Genomic DNA, 19,142 nt, shown 5'->3' with positions numbered 1-19,142 from the left:
AGATTGCTTAGACGCAAAAATGTCAAATAACACACAGTTAGTGAAACCTGACACTCAAGGAGCACAACAGCAGCCCAGATCTGCACAGCTATGAGCACATTCAGAAATATAAGATTATGTCACTTACTGTAAACCTCAACACAATATATATATGGATCCCCTCTTCCTGAACAACTTAGCAAACCATATTTGCAGACCCTATGTGACCGACCTTGAGTTGGCTGAAACATGCAGTTCCTTGTACAGAAACATTGCCACGAGATGAGTTGTGACACACATCACAAGTTGACCAAGAGAGGCATGTGATCAGCATTCTGAAGGGGAAGTGAAAGGGAGGTGGGTGGGTGAACTTCGAATTTCCAGGAATCCAAAATCCCAGTAGACAGAGTAGAAAAAAAGCCCGCCTTTGATAAAATCTTGGGAGAGAGAGTGAAGGAGACAGAAAGAGAGAGCGAGAAGGAGCAAGCGGGTGTCTAATTGCCCGGCACTAAACGCCAACATTTAAAGGACACATCTGGTTCTCAGGCTTTTTTCACGAAAATATATTTGTTTCACGCACACGCACAATAAACACTCGCGCATTTATCGCAGCTGTTTAGTGGCAGTACCAATACATTCCAGGGGGAAGTGGACATCAGTGCTGTGCTGCTCACAACAGTTTTGACATGGAATTCTGTTTTTCTCTGCACACTGTGATTGAATTGGCATCCATTAATATAGAACTACTATATTTAGAGGTCCAAAAACCTCTTTTAACACGTGTTTTAGTATGGCTCAGCCAGATGAGCCTGTTGGATTTTCTGTTTGCGATCTAATCGGCTTGCAGCTGAGTTACGTCGATGCTATGGACAGTCAGTTTTGGTTAGTGCACTCATGAATAGGTACTGGGCAGGGTAACTTGACAGAAAACAGAATTCAAAAATGCACAGCACAGTGTTGGACAGTGTCAGGATATAGTGTCTGCTGGGTGTCATAGTAAAGTGTCAGGCAGAGGGAAGAAACAAACACACACACCTCGCACACACCTTTCCACACTCACCGTCTCTTTCTTTTTCTCTCTCTCTCTTACACGCACATACGGACAACTAACATCAGGCATTTCTTTCTTTCTATCTTTCTCTCTCCCTCTCTTACTCTTTCAGCAGAGAACTCTCCAGCAGAAACTGACCCTGACGCCGTTGCCAAAACACATTGCTCAATCACAATGTATTCCCAAACAAAATGTTCCAAGGTTAAAAGCTAGCCTTCTAGAAAATAAACACTCCCAACTCAATCAATATGCCAATAATGTTGTATCCAATGCAGCCAGGAGGAGAATCAAACATGTTATGAACCGAACATGTCTACCACCACAGGTGGCTTTGTCACACTGCCACCTTTTCTTCATTCTAGTCCCTTTATTGTATGAGCTGTGCTTTTGTGTCACGGGGAAAAACGGTCTCTCTCTCACAGGTGACAGGTTAAGAACAAAGAAGCAGACACAACCAAACACACACGGACACAGCCAAACACACACAGACACAACCTAACACACACACAGACACAACCTAACACACACGGACAAGGCCCCTTACAGGTGACAGGTTAAGGACCCAGACCCAGACAGCCCCTCACACACAGACACAGTCTCTCACAGGTGACAGGTTAAGGACACAGACACAGCCCCCTCTTCAGGCATTAATGGGACACCGCCAGCTGTCCACCGAGGTAGACCCAGCATTGCTGCCATCTGGCCTTCTGCTCATTATCAGACAGAGGGAGGGAGGAGAGGCGGACAGGGGGAAGGAGAGCGGGACAGAGAAAGGGTGGGTGAGACAAACAGGTGGGGAAGGGGGAAATGACAGCGTACACTGGGATGAATTAGTTAGAGAGAACATCAAATCACCAGGCCTAAAGGGCATACCTTTCTTGGCTTTCCAATCTCAGGCAGGGCTGTCCAATCACAAGAGCCTGCTTTTTTTTTCCGAGCAGCGTTCGCCCCGCTCCTCAGGAAGAATCCCTGCACCAAGGGAGGCCCCATCCCAACCACCTCTACTATGACCCCAGTCCTAGCCATGGGAGTGAACATCATCTCCAACGCAATCAAACCACATTCACACTCAGACAGCTGCTTAACTGTAACTGGTTGACTCATGCTGTCTCAGTCCAGAGTCACGACCAGCACTGCTTGAAGTCCACAGTGTAATTTCCCGGTGACGGTCAACTCTGTGTGAAGCAGGAGGAAGGTAGGAGATGGGGGCCTTGCCTCAAGAGCCGGACACATTGATTCGGATCCAACATGACCAATCCATTCAGAGTCCTGTTCACAGATCCCAGACCCGTACCGTGTCTCTGGACAAGCGCACTCTCGGCCAATGTCTCTGGTGTCATCTTGGTGAGAGCGAGGATTCTAGAACAGAGTAAAGTACAGAAGTGTAGAGAGACCAAACCCCGGCAAAGAGAATACTGGAGAGATGCTTGAAAGAGGAGTCAGACACATACTCACACATACGTGCACACACGCACACACACACACACACACGGTTTCTTCATATCGTCTGTTGTTTGTACAGCCAAACAACAAAGGACATGTTCCGGAAATAAAGAATGAATGTGTCATGAATGCTATCAAAGTGAGTGAACTGTGTTGTTCATTAAAGTCCTTGCTACTAGGTTGGTGAGTCTGCGTGTTCTCAGTTTCTCTCCTTCTCTCTCTCTCTCTCTCTCTCTCTCTCTCTCTCTCTCTCTCTCTCTCTCTCTCTCTCTCTATCTCTCTCTCTCTCTCTCTCTCTGTCTCTGTCTCTCTCTCTATCTCTCTCCTTGTCTCTCTCTGTGTCTCTGTCTTTCTCTCTGTAGATGAGCGATGCTCTGGACTAGATGGCCCAGAGGCACAGAACACACACCACTTAACATCAAAGCACAGCATCAATGATAAACTCTTCAGTTGGCTCTCTTGATGAGTTTAATGGCCTCCCTTGCTCTTTTGGTGTATCTGTGTCTTTAGAAACTAATGTCAAGCATGAATAAACATCAACCTTTCTAAGGGATTCATGAGAGAGAGAAAGAGAGAGAGAGAGAGAGAGAGAGAGAGAGAGAGAGAGAGAGAGAGACAGAGACAGAGACAGAGACAGAGACAGAGACAGAGACAGAGACAGAGACAGAGACAGAGACAGACAGACAGACAGACAGACAGACAGACAGACAGACAGACAGACAGACAGACAGACAGACAGACAGCGAACTAGAGAGAGAGAACTTGAGAGAAAGAAACGTTTTAGATGTTGTTTCCTAATCACCACAGTGCACAAATGTTGTTATTACTCCTTTTTTAACTGGCATGTAATTCCCTCAACCATCTAGACTCCAGAGCAACACAATTCCCTGAAGATATCACATCATTCACATGCCCTACTTATCCTTAAATACCCTTTACATCAGAGCAGAAATAGAATCTTTTTTTTTCTGCACGACACATGCTTTATGTAAATGACTGTGCTGTTGCAATCTCTAAATGATCACTACTGCCATACATTCCCTTTCTAAATGAGGTGTTTGGCATAATACCACTTTCTCCGTGAAAAGAGTGCACCGGAAGCACATCAAAAGCGGTTCTCGATCTCTCCATGGGCGTTAGCGGTTCAAAAGCAAAGGATGAGACCCCTGTCAAAGTTCAAGATAGCTGAGGAGGTCACCTCGATAGGTCTCCCCCTGGAAGTGGTCTTCAGGCAGGGGGAATCAGCAGAGCCCAGAGGTGGTTACTTAGCAGCCAGGCAGATATTCCAATCCTGTATATCATTCAGCCTTCAAAGAGGAGCACCGAACACACCCATGGAACGTGATACTGTGGGAAAGCTCCTTGCCAGGGAAGTGTGCATGAGCCATAAAAAGGTGCTAACTATACTGGAAGGGAGCACATCGACGTGAGTGCAACAACCCTAAGTAGACTGCGAGGCTGGAAAACATATTGAGTCACTCACCATCTATCCACTGACCTTGCTCTATGGACCTCTCCTGCTTGCCAGTTGTTGCTGACATGTGTTTGATTAGTCATCTGAGCGTCTATGAATTATTTGTGGCTGTTATGATCAACTTTTGTTTAGCGGCGAACCTTTTACTGTTAATGTGCTATTCAATGCACGGCCGCTTGTGTCTTAATAAGCAGACCAATCCATTTTCCGATTCACTCCAGACTTCAATGACAAATCCGAAATACATTTGTATTCCAGTCGGCCTAGGCAATAGTTTATTAGCTTGGGTTGTGCTTGTGCATTGTCATTGTTCTGGAAAAGTTTGGGGACTTTTTCTAAACACTTGACCAAAAGTTGTATTTGAGTAAGAATGTGTTGCACATGTCCCTCAGCCCAGGGGCACCAGGGAACCACGTCTGTTAATCCCCTGAGATAAACCCAAGTCTGTCAAGTGAGACTATTGAGGCCCAACCAAATTACCTGTAATCCATAGTAACAGAGTAAATACTAAACGTTGACATTTGACATAAAATACTGTGCAAAAGTCTTTGTTACAAACAAAAAACATATTTGATTTAAGTAAAGCAAAAATGCTTTGAGAAACAGTGACATGAAAAGACAACACAAAAATATGCCCAAGACTTTTGCACAGTTCTTTACGTCCCCTTTGGGCCATTGAGAGTGGGGGTGAGGGGTGGGGGGTGCGGAGTTGTCCCCACAGTGGCCAGGATCCAGATTGCTGTGCAGCCAGGATGTTTTGGGACTACCAAAAATAGGAGTGGAAGATAAGGGCGCCCAACTGTTCCCGTCCTCCTCTGGCATCCCTAATCCTGTGACCCTAGAGCTCTGGCTCAGGGCTGTTGCTGTGGATGAACTCCAGTCAGGACACAGTCCGTTCGGCACACACTCAAATGCCAGCTGACAGACAGACCAGGCCTTTACGCTGTGATGGATGTGTTTTTCCAGCAAGGGGCAAACACTCACTCCACTGCTGACTGACTGACTGACTAACTGACTGACAGACTGACGACAGAATGACTGCACCTCTCCTGCCATGACCACCTGGATTCCAGCAGCCTGTCTTCTTCTGGGGTTACTGTGTGAAGCAGATGGTGAGTGTGCTGGTGCTGGAAGTAGTGAAGTTGAGTGCAAACTGAGTATGCATGGCCATACAGTGGTTAGAGGCGGATCAAACAATGGGCCGTCATCAATCTCTGTCAGAGTCCCCAGGGACGAGAAGGGAGGTCAGAGGCTTTGTCACCTCCTGGGGCGCAGGCAGGCTGAAGGGGAGGTGTGTGTCTGTGTGTGCGTAGAGGGGGGCGTATCTTTGACACGGGTTTACACTTCTATTTTGCGTGCCAAATATACGCCAAATCCCTGTTTTACGTGCAGTTTATGCGCAAATTCCTCCCATTCATTTCTATCAACAGAAAATGTGTCTCTATCACACGCAGAACGTCACCAACTCTTTATCGATTATACGTCATCATCCGGACTTAGATTTTACGGAGATCCCGATCTCGAAGCTTCCAAATGTAGGCCTACCTATACTTTTTAATACTTTTTTTGTGGGGAATTTTCATCTCAAACACCTTCAAATAACAAACATCAATTGTTATTTGCCACCAACACCATGCATTCTTGTAAAATAAAGTTAGAAAAAAGATATGACACACACGGGCAACATGCCTAGACCAATTATTTGTAAACATTCGGGATGCGTGCAGCATGGTGGTTGAAAACCGGGAAAAGATAGCCTTTATAACGGCTAGAGAATTACACGGATTATACAAATAGTTAGAGAAAGCGATTCCCCATTGATCTGTCACATCAGAATTTTTATTTGGGTCACGAAAGTCTTGAAATGTTAATGAAAATGTCGCCCTGTAGACCGCATAGTCTTAGGCGGCAGCAATGTCTTCATGTCATGTCACGTTATACGTCATAAACTGCACGTAAAACAAGGATTTGGCGTATGGCAAGCAAAATAGAACTGTAAACCCGTGTCATAGATAGAGACTGGATTGCTAATAGACAATAAGGGAAAACCAGTGTAGCCTAATATGATCCATGCTCCTTTTGTCATAATATAATGTAGGCCTATTTCCAGTGATTCATTTATCAAACAATAAACTATCTAGCTTTTGAGAGCAAGATTGACACGTCAACCTAAACTTTTTCGTTTAGAAAAGTTTCACTTGGAAAACAGAATTGCAGAACTGAGAAAACTGCATTCTCTGAGATTGGTGTCGACTGTTTACGACCGTACGAGAGAGCTCGCTTGGCCTGGGCGGGGTGTGGTGAAGCTCTCAGCCAATCGGACGCGTGTTTCTCCTGTTCCACGCACTAGTAGCGAGCAATAAGTTGGAGAACTGGCAGTCTGTAGTAAGTCTGTTGCCACGATGGGTGCAGTACCGTGCTGTCTCTTTTTGATAGTCATCTTCTTCGGGACTAGGATTCAAGAAAATGGTGGTAAGTGCAATGGATGTTATCCGAATAGTTGTCAATGGACCTAGGCACATAAATACATTGTAGGGACTACCGTTGATGCTCTTTGTTACAGTTAGCGTCGGCCTGAAGTCTCCTCTCTCTCTCAAAGATGGCGCAGGTCAGACCGAGTCGTGCTATCAATGGAAGTTTTTTTTAAATTGTAAGACATTGTTTGTAAAGAGATGAGTGAAAGAGCAAGTACAAACTAAAACAATCGAACTTAGTCGTAGTTAAAAGGGCAGTGGCTTAAGCTTGGAATCGAAGCGGGACGTAGGCTACTCGGACCAAGTCACTCCACACCTGCTCTACAGAAGAGGTCCGATTGACAGATTAGTATTTCTCAGTCGAGCAATTATAAAATTGGCATACCGAAACGTTGTTTGTCTTCTATCCTTGTCCTTGATCAATAATTTGATTAACCGGACACCGACCCAGGGGGGCGACCATGTGCTTTATAACGGATACGAAACTGCAAATCGTTTATCCAACGTTGACGATTCAACTGAAGACCGTTACAGTAAATAATTCAAGCGAAGATAGGTTTAGCTAGTTTCCGCATCTATGTACATGTCGATAACATGTTGAAGGAAACTGCCTTTATTTAGCACGTAGCTGGCAATTGATTTGTTTAACTAACGTATCGTTATGCTTTATTATGTTTTATGTCCGGATCAGATTAAGTGCACAGAAACATTCAGCAATAGGACATTTACACTGGAATTCAGCTCATGCTGTGAAAAAAAACACCGACTAGACCTGCACACTCCTCAAACCACTTGCCGCGACGACTCGCGCAAACAGAGCACTTTCCTTGAGGTTGTAACAACATGTTGTTCCTGTTTTGGTTCTGTCTGTTAAAATAACCGAGTAATAACAAATTTAACCTGTATGCAACTTAAGGTGCCAGTCTGTGCTATTCCAGTTTTAGACTATCTAGCTTGCCAGCGTCAGTTATCAAGGCTAATTTGTGGCTCAAAGGTTACTCCCCCGTGGTAACCAGTCATTGAAAAAAATCTAGAGAGAATGCATTAAGTGTGTAATATTAGTATTGTTTTGACCCTTTGTAACGAGCTGTTATTTGATTCCCATTCTGTCGAGTGGGACGGATGAGACTTGCTATACATTTAACGTCAGTGAGAGAATCTGCCTTTTGCTGATAAAGACAGGTATTGCTGAAATACCCCGTAAGATTTGTACTAATAAGCATTTCTATGCTTTTTCACCGATATTCTTGCTCGTGAAATCCTTGACAGAGATTTTCCTAATATCTCCTATGCCAATGTTTATAACGACCCTTTCAGAGCCATGCTTATTTGGCATCTTTACTTAACAATACGTACGCTTTGTGTAGTTAATTTGTTATTCAGGCTGCATGCTTCCACAGTCAATGTTGTCTTGTGTTTTGTTGAACCGTTGATAAATGTTTCTGGTTTTTAGAAGCTATCGGTGTTCCTTTGTGTGACATTCCTTTGTGTGGGATGGGAGGCTGGAATGACGGGCTCGAATTTATAGAACCTTGCATCTGGTGACGTAAATGCACCTTCTGATGCTATATAATCAAACCCATTTGTTTATACAGACCTTGTGTTCAAAATAACGCTATTTAAACGAATTTGAGACGTCCATAGCGGGAAAGGAATCCGTTTTTGTCATAAGTAACGATTACCATGCTTGGGGTTTGGTGACGGGTGAAACGAACTGGGTCGTTTGCATTGGAGTGCAATGAAATCAATAACCTTGGTGCGCGAGTTAATCTCGCACCACTTACTGGTATTGAAGGCGCTGCAGGACCCGCGTATTTATACTCTAGTAACAAGCTCAGCGTTCAGCGTGTGGCATTTCTGTTTTTTGTTTTCGGTAGCCGATAATGTGAATCATGTAAGGCATCCCCACCCCAAACTGTCACCAGTAAGATTAATAATGCACTAGATGTCCACGTAAGATCAAACAGCTACCCAGAAACAGATCCTATCTGAGTATATGGATTGGGATGTGTTTTCAGCCTACAAGATCTCTCACCTACCTTAGAGGTGTATCGTGTTGTCTATTTTGGTTATTAGGAACAATGTGTCACAAATTGATCACACTCCTGATAAATTACGAATTTGAATGGATACAAAAAAAACAAATGTGGACAATTGATCATTGATACTAGGGACCATATCCATCAGCAAGAATGCCGCAGCTATGCTCCGGTTCTTCTGTCCATACAATAGAATTGGACTGTTCACGTCATCCATCAACCTTCTTACCCCGAGACTGTCTTTGCGGTGGCAACACCTCCACATGTGGACTGGGTGGTTGTGACGGGAGTGGTCCATTTCAGCTTATCTGGAGAGACAGCTACTGCCTGGCCCTTGCGTGGCCCCCTTGACCTTAGCAAACTTGATTACCGTCACGCATCGGGTCCCTTCCTGGGGTTGGCCACACGCTGCGTGGAGACGAAAAAAAAATTACACACTGAAATAGCAGTATGCCACAATGTACAATGTATGTGTGTGTGTGTGTGTGTGATGAACATGGCATGCGGGACACGTGAGGGTCCATTCATTATTTGAGTTCATAAGCATCATTTAAAATCATTATTTATACCTGCATGTTGTTTAGGTGCTACAATAATGGAGGTGTTTGGCAGAATGATGGTATGTCTAAAAGAGGAAGACGTTAATAGCGTTAATAACGGATGCAGTCTGTTGTGTTTCAGTACAATGTCACTACGGGGATGTTTTCGTGCTTCAGCTGTGAAAGTGAAGCATTGTGTCCCGTGCTTCCTGCTGAGTATTCTCCATAACAGGAGTAGGGTGTGTAATTACACAACACACACACACACACACAGCAAAAAGTGAACTCGTTCACAGCAATACATGTGCATGTATACATGGACACACACATTGTGGTTGGGGCTAAAGCTGGCAGTGGCGCAGCACATTAGTCAGAATCCCGCCAGCGCAGCCTATCTCCTAATAGGCGTCACCACTCCCCGCAGACCCCAGAGTAAACAAGTCCTCCCTGGCTGGGGGGATATAAAGGATGGAGCTTAGCCCCGCCGACATCTCTAGAGCGCCTCGTCAGCAAATACAATAAACCCGGGCTGCATCACAAGTCACAAACTGGCCCCGTCCGCAGCTATCGCCGTCCCTGCTGGGCCCGATGCCTCCCTCCTTAGCGTTCAAACATCAGGGCGGGACGAAGGTAACTCCTGGCTGGTGGGGGGGGGGAACAGAGAGAGAGATGGAGAGAGGGAGGGACAGATAGGTACTAGGTTCACCATCTTGTGTCTGTGGGTCAGGAGTGGTGTAGAAAGCCCTGGCCTGTACTGCACACCCTCACCGGTGCTTCGCCTCTCCCTGTTCCTCCCGTTCTTCGCCTGCAACCAGGCTCTGAAACGGCCCGGCCATATGGAGAGGGCCCCCCCTGCCCAGTCACAGGATCTACACAACAGAAAGGGTTGGTTAGTTTGAGATTGGCTACTATCAAAATTCTATACACAGGAAGATTCACCTGCAGATCCTTCTATCAAGACTGAAGTAAACAAAACAAAACGAAACAAAAAACAAAAAACCCATATTGTGGACTTCTGAAAGCTGTTAAACATGCTCTTGAAATAGTTTCTCCTAATCGCTTTTGGATAACTTTCTGAGGACTATGACAATTCTGGCCACAACCTTGTTCTGCTGTAAGCATATCTGTTTAGTATTCTCTGATACAGTAACTCTGCCTTTTGGACACAGGAATCCCAAGCATGTGAGTGACCCTGAACTGCCTGTTGTCCTGGCTTAAGGAAGCACAACTAATTTGAGAAGTTGTGTTTGTGCCAGTTGTGATTGGATTCAGGGGCACTGATGCATTCAAACGGCCCCACTCGCTCTTTTTCTCTCTCTCTCCTCTCTCTCTGTCTTTCTATCTGTCTTCATGGCCTTCCAGAATTTGAACTTTTGATTGTATCTTTTTCCAGCAGTCGAGGGCTGTGTGAAATAAATTGAAAAACGAGTATGTGCTCGTGAGTACGAGAACAGGATGGACAGGGATCTCGATTCTTGAATACCATTTTCATAACCACGGTTATGATCAATAGTTATAATGTCCAAGGTTAGTCTTTTTCAGCTGTAACACCTGTTTTTTCTGTCCTCGGCCTCGAAGCCTCCGGATTTTGCGGTGGGGTTAAGGAGTGAGATTTGAAATGCTGAGTGAATTTTTTTTCTGGGATTTGTTTTGAGCTCTTCTGCAAACTTGAACCTTTGCGTCCCATTAAAAAACCCTTTTTGAGACGTGAAAGGCCTCTGTTGAATGTGGTTTCAGGAGTGACACACATTTTCTCCCCCGACCTTCTTAAGAGAAACGTGGCCACAGGCAACCATCGAATCACAGCATCACTTTTATGTTGTAATCCATTTAAACATCAAAAACAAAAAATATCAGTCACGTATGGTTAAGTGCCTTTTTGCAAGGGCCCTTTGCTTCTAATCTCTGGTTAGTCCTACACTTATAGTCCACAGGCTTCCGGCCTACAGAACGCCTGCCTGTCACACAGGAATGAGCTGCATGTCTGCCCATCCACAGCAGCCCTGAGCAGCTAGCGGCTCGGCCCCTCTCCACCAGACTGTCACCAGGAAGTGTTTTGGGAAAAGTTGTAAACGGATCCTAAGGCAGCTCGTATACACGCAGTGGCAGACCTCAACAACCTGATAACCTCAGCAGATGTGGTCAACAAAATGGTGCTGGAGGTCTCCCTGTAAAGTTGAAGTCACTATGGCACAAATAGCTTATTTTTTTCTTCTTTTTTTTTCTTTCTTCAATGTTGTGAGATGTGGGTCTGTGTTCACTTCCCAGTGAGGGCAGTGTGGGTGGATTAAAACCACAGTTTAATCACTGTTTAATCCACCAAATAAAATACTATAGCACTGTAGGTTTAGTGTGACCGGTTCAAACACAGGCCACTTCAGCTTCTTGGTGTGGAAGGGTTATCCTGGTGTCACTGATTACTCTTCGAGCAGAGGGCTTTGTGTGGGGTATCCTCACAAAAGATTACAGTATGAGTTATGGTCCTGTTCTTAGGAATGGAACTGACCACTACAATTGTCTCAGCTGGGATTGTTACTCTTTCTTCAGTGACCCAGGGGCATTGACTTTGAAATAGTTTATCAGTTGGTATGGAGATAGAAAAACATCTTCTGACAAATGGCGCTGGGTGCTTGAGGGATTGTTTAACTCTCTTCGCCGTCTCTCCTTTTTATCAATCTCTCTACCTGGCTTTTTTCTTTCGACACTCTCATGTTCCCCTCAGTAACCGCCAGTGAGACGTGCGTGCTTGTGCGTGCGCTCCATTTGACAAAAAGCCATTTGGCTGATTAGGTGACCGAACAGTAACTGCTTGCTTTTTTTTTTACTTGTGAGGTGTGTGTGTGTGTATGGGGGGCAGACAGACCGACAGAATGGCAGGTAAGTTGTCCATGTGCTAGCTGCTTCAAAGAAAGAGCCCCCAAAAAGCTGCTCTCCCTCCTTCCGTTCGTGGTCTTCCTCCGGCAGGGGAAGGACAGGTTTATGAGTGCGGCGTTCCCCTTCTGTGTGCCTGCACTCCTGCTAGCTCCAGCACTGGCGTGGCTGGGTGTTCAGAAAGAACACGCCGTCATGTGCTCTCTGTCCTGACACAGCAGCAATTAGTAATGCCACAGGCACACGGAGAGAGGAGAGAGAGAGGGAGAGAGGGAGAGAGGGAGGGAAAGAGAAGCACCAAACCATGCACTTAGTTGAGCTTTAGGCCAGGCATGTGCTCGCTGTAAGGGACTCTTACTGCTCTCTCTGGATGTATGCTGTCTCATTATTCCCTTCTCTCCTTCCTCTCTCCCCCTCTCCCTTCAAGACTGCAACTTTCTAACCCCCCCCTCCTCCTCCTCCTCCTTCAATCATTCCTTCCTTGGTCTTCCCCGATCACGTTCCAAGGACTGCTTTGCGATTCCGTTTGCGTTATCGGGGTTTGTTCCTTCTGATCATTTGCTGGATTCATGCAGTTTGGACGATGGCCCCCAGATAACAATAGCAACAATAGCGTTTGATTGGACGCAGGTACCCGGGCCAGATTTCACACACTTAGTAGTGAATGAAATCGTAGGCCGGTGGATTATACATTTCAGAGAAAACAACATCAGCAGCACGGAAAGACCCTCGAATGTTGGATCCTTCCCCCCCGTGGCTCCTCCACAGAAGGCCAGCTCAGATGATTTCCGGTGTATTCCTTTCTCTCTCTGTGATTATCACGACCACGTCATTGGTTCTACCTTGAGCACAGCCCGCCTCTCTCTCTCCTCTCTGTAGACCACTTTCTCCCTCTCCTTTTGGATTGTACAAGCGTCCACAGGTAACAGCCTGTCCTGTACCTGGGAGTCTGACTCGGCCAGTGAGGGGCGAGGTGAGGGGGGGGGAGGGGAGGGGGGGATGCTCTCCGTGTCGCTGGGAGACGGAAGGCCTCCTGTGTACAGCTGCCACCGCCCAAAAAACGCTTTCTCCTAAATCAACCTGATCCATATTCATAAGACGCCATGTTCACTGAATATCCCCACCCGCTCTGCCTCGCCCAGCTCAGGAAACTGTGCTGCAGTCAGAACCATCCTCCTGTGCTCTCTCTCTCTCTGTCTGTTATTTTTGCGTTCCATCTTCAAATCCATAAGAAATAAGGAGCAAAGACTAAATCATGTATAGAAGCGGCGCTGGGGCGATGGTAGCACTAGAGACAGCTTGCTCTGACAGAGAGCAACTTCACGGAGGTCACTCTCCTTGACGAGCTATCCCATTTTGGACGCTCCGAGATTTGGCGGAAGCTGGGACGGAAGGCTGAAGCTCTGTGCGAGGGGGTTTTAGCCGGGGGTGAAGGGGCCAGTGGGTGCGGGAGGTTTTTAAGGGGCTGAGAGGAACCGTGCGGGGGTGGTGCTGGGGCACGGCCCTCCCTCTGTCCCTCCCCACATCTGGTGTGGACAAAGGGCTAGACAGGGGGGAGGGAGGGCAGCCTGGGACCTATGGAAATCATTGTGGGAGGCTCATCTGTCGGCTGAAAAAGGGCAAACGCACACATACACACTTGCAAGAGGGACTGATTTAGGAGATTGGGTGGGGGCAGGGGGCCATGTTGCTGGCAGGAAGGGTGGGTGTGTGTGTGAGAAAAGCCTGGTTGGAGATTTTGTGCGCACGTGTGTGTCAGTATTTGGCGTGTGCACCGGATGTGTAGGTACGTGCGCGCGGTCTAGTGGCCGAGCCTCACAGTCATGTTTCACAGCCATGATACACGGCCAACCAGTAGGGGTGCACGGATTGCGGTTGCCAGGAGACGGCAAGTAATTAATTCCTATTCCGTTCCAGAAGGTAAAAGGAGGGGTGTGTGTGTGTGTGTGTGGGGAAGGGGGGTGGGGCATCAATCGCAGACCCACATGACCACACACCCCATCAATCCACCCCACCACCCACCATATTCAACCTCTTCGTTCTCATGTAGCCTCGTGTGGACTGTGGTAGTGAGTGGAGCTGAAGGCACTAGGGGGGGTAGTTTGGGGCAGCTCAGATGGCTCACAGCCCTGAATACAGTCTCTGTTTCTGGGCAACACAGATCAGGATTGAGCCTGGGGGGGGATTGTGAAGTTGGGTAAGGAAGGGGGAGACCTCGCTGGGTAAAAGACGTGTGACGTGTAAAAGTGATTGGTTCCAATAGGTGGGGCTTCCTGCAGGTTAAGGCCTTAACACAGGGACCTGGGTTCGAATCTGGCTCGGGCCCTTTCCTGCATGTCTTCCCCTCTCTCTCCCTGTCTCTCTCTCCCTGTCTCTCTCTCCCTGTCTCTCTCCAACTCTATCAATAAGTCAAGGCAAAAAGGGCCAAAAATCTGTCTATGCAGGAGAGAAGCTGCAGCAGGAGGCAGGCAGGTGAGGTGGAACCTGGGAGATAATTGGCTTTGGTTGCACACATTGGGTGCTGCAGGGAAAGTGTTGAATGCTAACTTTGGAAGTTGAGTGCTGTTCTTCACAACACACACACACACACACACACTTCTCTTAACCCAAGGTCTTCAGCCAAGTCTGAAGAAACAGAAAATGCTATGTTAGTTGTGGGCTTCTCATCATTAAAAATGACACTTTGTGACAGATGTGCACAAAGAGACTGAATCGAACATTGCCGTCCAGCTGGGTATGTTTTCCTTATTACTGCTTTTAAAAATGGGCTGAAAGAAGTTGCGCTAGAGAAATCATTTATTTCAATCGATTAGCCTTTTTTCCCGCCCCCCGCTGCCGAAGAAGGTTATACTTTGTGTTGTTGAATCGGACCATTTTCTCCTCTCCAGTGCTGAGAGGAAAATAGGCCACCTGACGACTCGTAATGCAGTCTGTCACCCAAATATGCCACTTACCATTTGAAAAACGTGCCTCGAGTTCTCGTGTGTGTGTCCTCCAACACACACTGCTGTGGGTAAGTGACTTCCTGTTGCGGATGGTGGAAGACATATTTTAACCTGCAACCTCTGAATTCTAAGGGTCCGATCCTCACTAACAGGAGCCCCTCAGGTCGTGTTCAGTCGCCTCCCTGAACAGGTGAGTCTTTGCGGGAATACACAAAACACACAAACCGCAGTCTTTGCGGTATCTCGAGCCGCAGTGTTTGTGGTTTCCAGATATAGATACAAATTACATAAGCCGGAATCTTTGCAGGAATCCAAAACACACAAAGTAGTAAGTACAGCCACAGAAAACCTTCAGAAGCCATGTGTGGTGAATCATTGCACAATGATAGGGTGTGTTTTTACTTGTGTATTGATGAATAATTTGTTAGGCCTCAACTGTACGTTGGCCTTGTAATGAGTTTTGAGAAGCTGCGTTTAAAGTAAGGAAGGTAAATCAATGGTCTGTGAGGTAACTTAATATGGGAGCAGGGAGGCCGTCGGATCTAGCACTGAGAAATGCATGGATGTTTAGGAAACCAGACGGGAGGATAGCCTCCTGTAGGAAGGTTGGTAGGTAACCATCTTAAATTCTGTTCCAGACCAACTTTTCGGTTCCAGAATCAGATCACGTTGAGATAAAACAGAAGCAATGTTATCACTGGTTGAAAGACTCAACAAAGTGCATTTTATAGTGTGTACGAAGGGGTTTTAAGGTCAGGTGGAACAAGGACGAGCTACTTCTCCCCTCCTTCCATCCCTCCATCTCTACTGTTGAATTGAAAATGTGACGACCCAATCCGAGGTTAGAGCCACAGGTTTCAGAAGATGTGAAATCCAATTGGCATTGACACAAATGTAAAAAAAAAAAAAAAAACGAAGGCCATTGTCTTTTGACGTTTCTTCCCTCCCCCCCCCCCCCATCAGATGAGTTATTAGATTAAACATTCTCCATCCTTTTCATTGGAATGGTCTCACAGGGCCCTCCTCCTCCTTTTGGCAGACGCAAACACTGGAGACCCTGCACCAGGCCTCTCCCTCTCCTCCCTAACACTGTTAAAATAATGCCTTATTCACTGGTAATCTGATTGGGCACCATTGAATTGAGTTAATTGAAGGCATTACTGGACATGAATGGCTCTAGATTATACAGCCCTCAGAAATGTCAGTTGTGTGATTGCTGGAGGGTCGGGAGCCTGAATGGAGGCCTTTGTGGGGCTGATGTTTAGCTTCTCTGAGATTTGAACGATGAGGCTCACCCCCGAATGAGGTTAGGTTCTTACCTCCTGGATAAGTTAGCCTAACTCTTACTTTTTTTTTTTGAAGGAGTTCATTCATACCTTTTTTTTTTTTTAAGGAGTAATTACAGGAGTAAACTCTTCTGCTGAAGTTGACAAGCTTGAAGAATATGTTGGAAGAACATATTCTAGATTATGACTGAACAAAGATTAGATTTAGAAAAAATGTTTCTGTATTTCATCCCAGTATCCATGTATTCACGCTCGATTTTTCTTCGCAACCTACGATTATGACCTTTCGATTCCCATCGCAGTCCTGCTTTGTGTCAGCAGCAACTTCAACTATGATGTTCCCTTCAAATATTCAGTTTCAAGACAGCTAGCAGGGTTTGCACTGGCCATCTCCAGTCCAAGTCAGCCTGGTCTACCTGGTCAGAATCCATCTCTCTGACTGGAGGACATGCACAGCCTCGTTCTAATAGTCCAAGGAGAATCTTCCATTCCTCATTAACATGCAGATGGAGGAATTATGGGATGTCAACCAGCCAGTCACACAGCTCAGTGTGTAGCCAGCCAGCCGTGTGTGTGTGTGTGTGAGAGTGAGAGAGAGAGAGTGTGTGTGTGGCAGGATGCAGGTTGGAAGCCGGCCCAAGGCCAGCATGGTTATTTACCCAGGGCATGCTTACTGTGGGCATGCCACCAGAGAGAGTGGTGAGAGGACACGGAACCCCTGCAGTTGTCCTGGACAGTGACAGTTGCTGTAGCCCACACAGGAACAAAACGAATCCAACACAACTCACCTTAAAGAGCATTTTTATTTCGAGTATAACACCAGCATTCAACGTTGGGAACATTGAATGTTTTGGCGCGAGGCAGAAATCTACGACCCCCAGCGGTCACGTCGAGGCTAGTGCAGCTTTTGTCTCTTTTTTTGCTTGTCGTCAAGTGTAAAAGGCCAGGGGAAGAGGGTTCTTTGGTCTGTGTGTATGCACGCATGGGCTTTTCTGCTTGGAAAACCAGACACGATTCGTCCTCCTTCCTTACGCTACCATTCATGCTTGACAAAACACCCCCCCTTCTCTCTCTCTTTCTCCTGTGCTCTCTGAACCCTTCATGTGAGAGATAGTGGAAGCAAGGGGAACATGACTGGGCTGGTACAGGGTACCGCTGATACAAAGGGCAGGGCAGCTGAGTGAGATGGGATATCTTCAAATAAGCACACCGCTTGGTAGGTGCCTTCTTCAGATGGGGAGGGGGAGGTGAGGGGGGGGGGTTGGGGAGAAGAAGGTAGCCTGGTGTTTTGGAATGGAAGGGACAAAAACAGGACCGAGTGACACGGCGGATATCGCCACTAATAAAAAATAAATAATACAAAAAAATAAATACAAATCTAAAACCTATTTTTTTTCTTCTTTTTTTTACGACATTGTTATGGCGGTAGGCGTGTGTTGCTTCGGCGGCCGCCTTAACTGAAGAGAGTAGGGTTAGGATGTGTGTGCGCTTTCTAACTGTCCACCTGGCTGTTGTTACATTTATTTGTGTAACATGTAGTGGACACACATGGTTTTTGCCCAGTAAACCATAATATGTCCTGAAAGTCCTCCTCAATATCTTAGAAGGTTCCCTCCAGCTCTCCATTGGATGAAACAGAGATCCGCCCCTTCCATGACTGAGCTAACAGGGTGCAGCTCCTCTGAGGCCCCCAGGGGGGAGCCTTTGCATCTCATCTGCATAACGCAGCCTCGGAGTCATGCGTTCAGCCAATCAGAGGGGGCGGGGGGGATGAAACCCTGGCGCGGATCCAGATAATAGTAGCCCAAACACATCCATTGCCCCCCCCCCCCCCCCCCCCCCCCGTGTGCAGATTACACTGAGTGGATTTCATGGCCCTCGCCAGAGGTACAGTACCGACTTCTGTCTCCTTTGTGGCTTCACCCGTTTGTTCTCTGTGCCTGTTTTCTCTGCCTCGCACTCCCGTCATTGTTAGATCCAGGGAGGGTAGGGAGGAGGAGGGGGGTGAGAGGGAGGGTGGGTGGGTGGGAGGGAGGGGCATGGGTGCAGGGAGAGGACAGGACATGAGCAAAAGGAATGAAGCGAGCGGGAGAAGAAAAGATAGTTCATCCTTTGAACTGCCAACGAACAGCTCGGCTGGGCTTTTGTTCATCTGTTGCGTGGTTGTGATTGGAGCTGATGGTGGGGCTGATGGTGGAGCTGATGGTGGGGCTGATGGTGGGACTGATGGTGGGGCTGATGGTGGGACTGATGGTGGTGATAAGCTCCTTTTGCCTCTGGTCTCTCTTCCTCTGTCTCTTTGTGTCTCTCCACCCCTCATTCTCTGGAGAAGCCATTCACTGAAGGATTCTGGGAGGATTCCCTCCTTTAACTCTCTCCAGAGAGACTAAACTGAGAAACACACAAACACGTGATTTAGTGACCTCCCTCCTTCCTGTCTTCTAAGGTTTTACCCCCGGCACCCCCCACTCCTCCCCTCTCCACTCCACATGTCTTGCTAGCCCCTCCCATTGAAGCCTGTGAGGCAACACACACACACACACACACTGTTACGTAGCTGCACGCTGGCAAGCACTCACGGCAAGGACGCGGTCATGATGGAGAGACCGAGAGTAAAGCGAGGGAGTCAGTGCTAAGGCTGGAGGACCTTGCTGGAGGAGAGGAGAGGAGAGTGGTTCTGGGAAGTGGAGTGAGGTGAAGAGAGTACTGGGCTGCTTGCTTTATTGAGAGTACAGCTCAGCCACGCGTAAAGGCTTCTCTCCCTGCTTCTCTGGCCCGCGCCCTCTGTCTCTTCCCTTTACCGCTCGGTCTCTCCCTCGCTCTTTCCCTCGTCACATCTCCCTTTCTGTTCTCTCTCCCCCCCTTTCTTTCTCTGTCTTTCTTTCCCTGTCTTTCAGTCTCTCTCTCTCTCTGTCCCTCGTCACATCTACCTTTTCTCTCCGCCTCTCCCTCTCTCCCTCTCTCCCTGTCCCTAGCTCCTTCTCGCTGCCTGTGAGTCCTCCAGGGTGCAGTTGTGTAACAGTGGGAGCAGTAATGGACCG

The 19,142-nt window shown here is 47.1% G+C and overlaps 1 protein-coding gene across 2 annotated transcripts in view; it reads left to right on the top strand.

Annotated features, from left to right (window-relative positions):
- The first annotated feature begins 6,309 nt into the window (after positions 1–6,309).
- Positions 6,310–19,142, top strand: part of tgfbr1b (transforming growth factor, beta receptor 1 b) — a 28,988-nt gene continuing 16,155 nt past the window's right edge. For both annotated transcript variants that reach the window (XM_047023329.1, XM_047023328.1), the window contains exon 1: positions 6,310–6,419. In XM_047023329.1, coding sequence (XP_046879285.1) covers positions 6,350–6,419 — 70 coding nt within the window. In that variant the 5' untranslated portion in view covers positions 6,310–6,349. The remainder of the gene's footprint in view (positions 6,420–19,142) is intronic.

This window comes from Hypomesus transpacificus, chromosome 8 (genome assembly GCF_021917145.1).
Source record: "Hypomesus transpacificus isolate Combined female chromosome 8, fHypTra1, whole genome shotgun sequence".
Classification (NCBI taxonomy): Eukaryota; Metazoa; Chordata; class Actinopteri; order Osmeriformes; family Osmeridae; genus Hypomesus; species Hypomesus transpacificus.
Note: the sequence above shows the minus strand (reverse complement) of the source record. Positions and strands in the feature narration are given on the sequence as shown.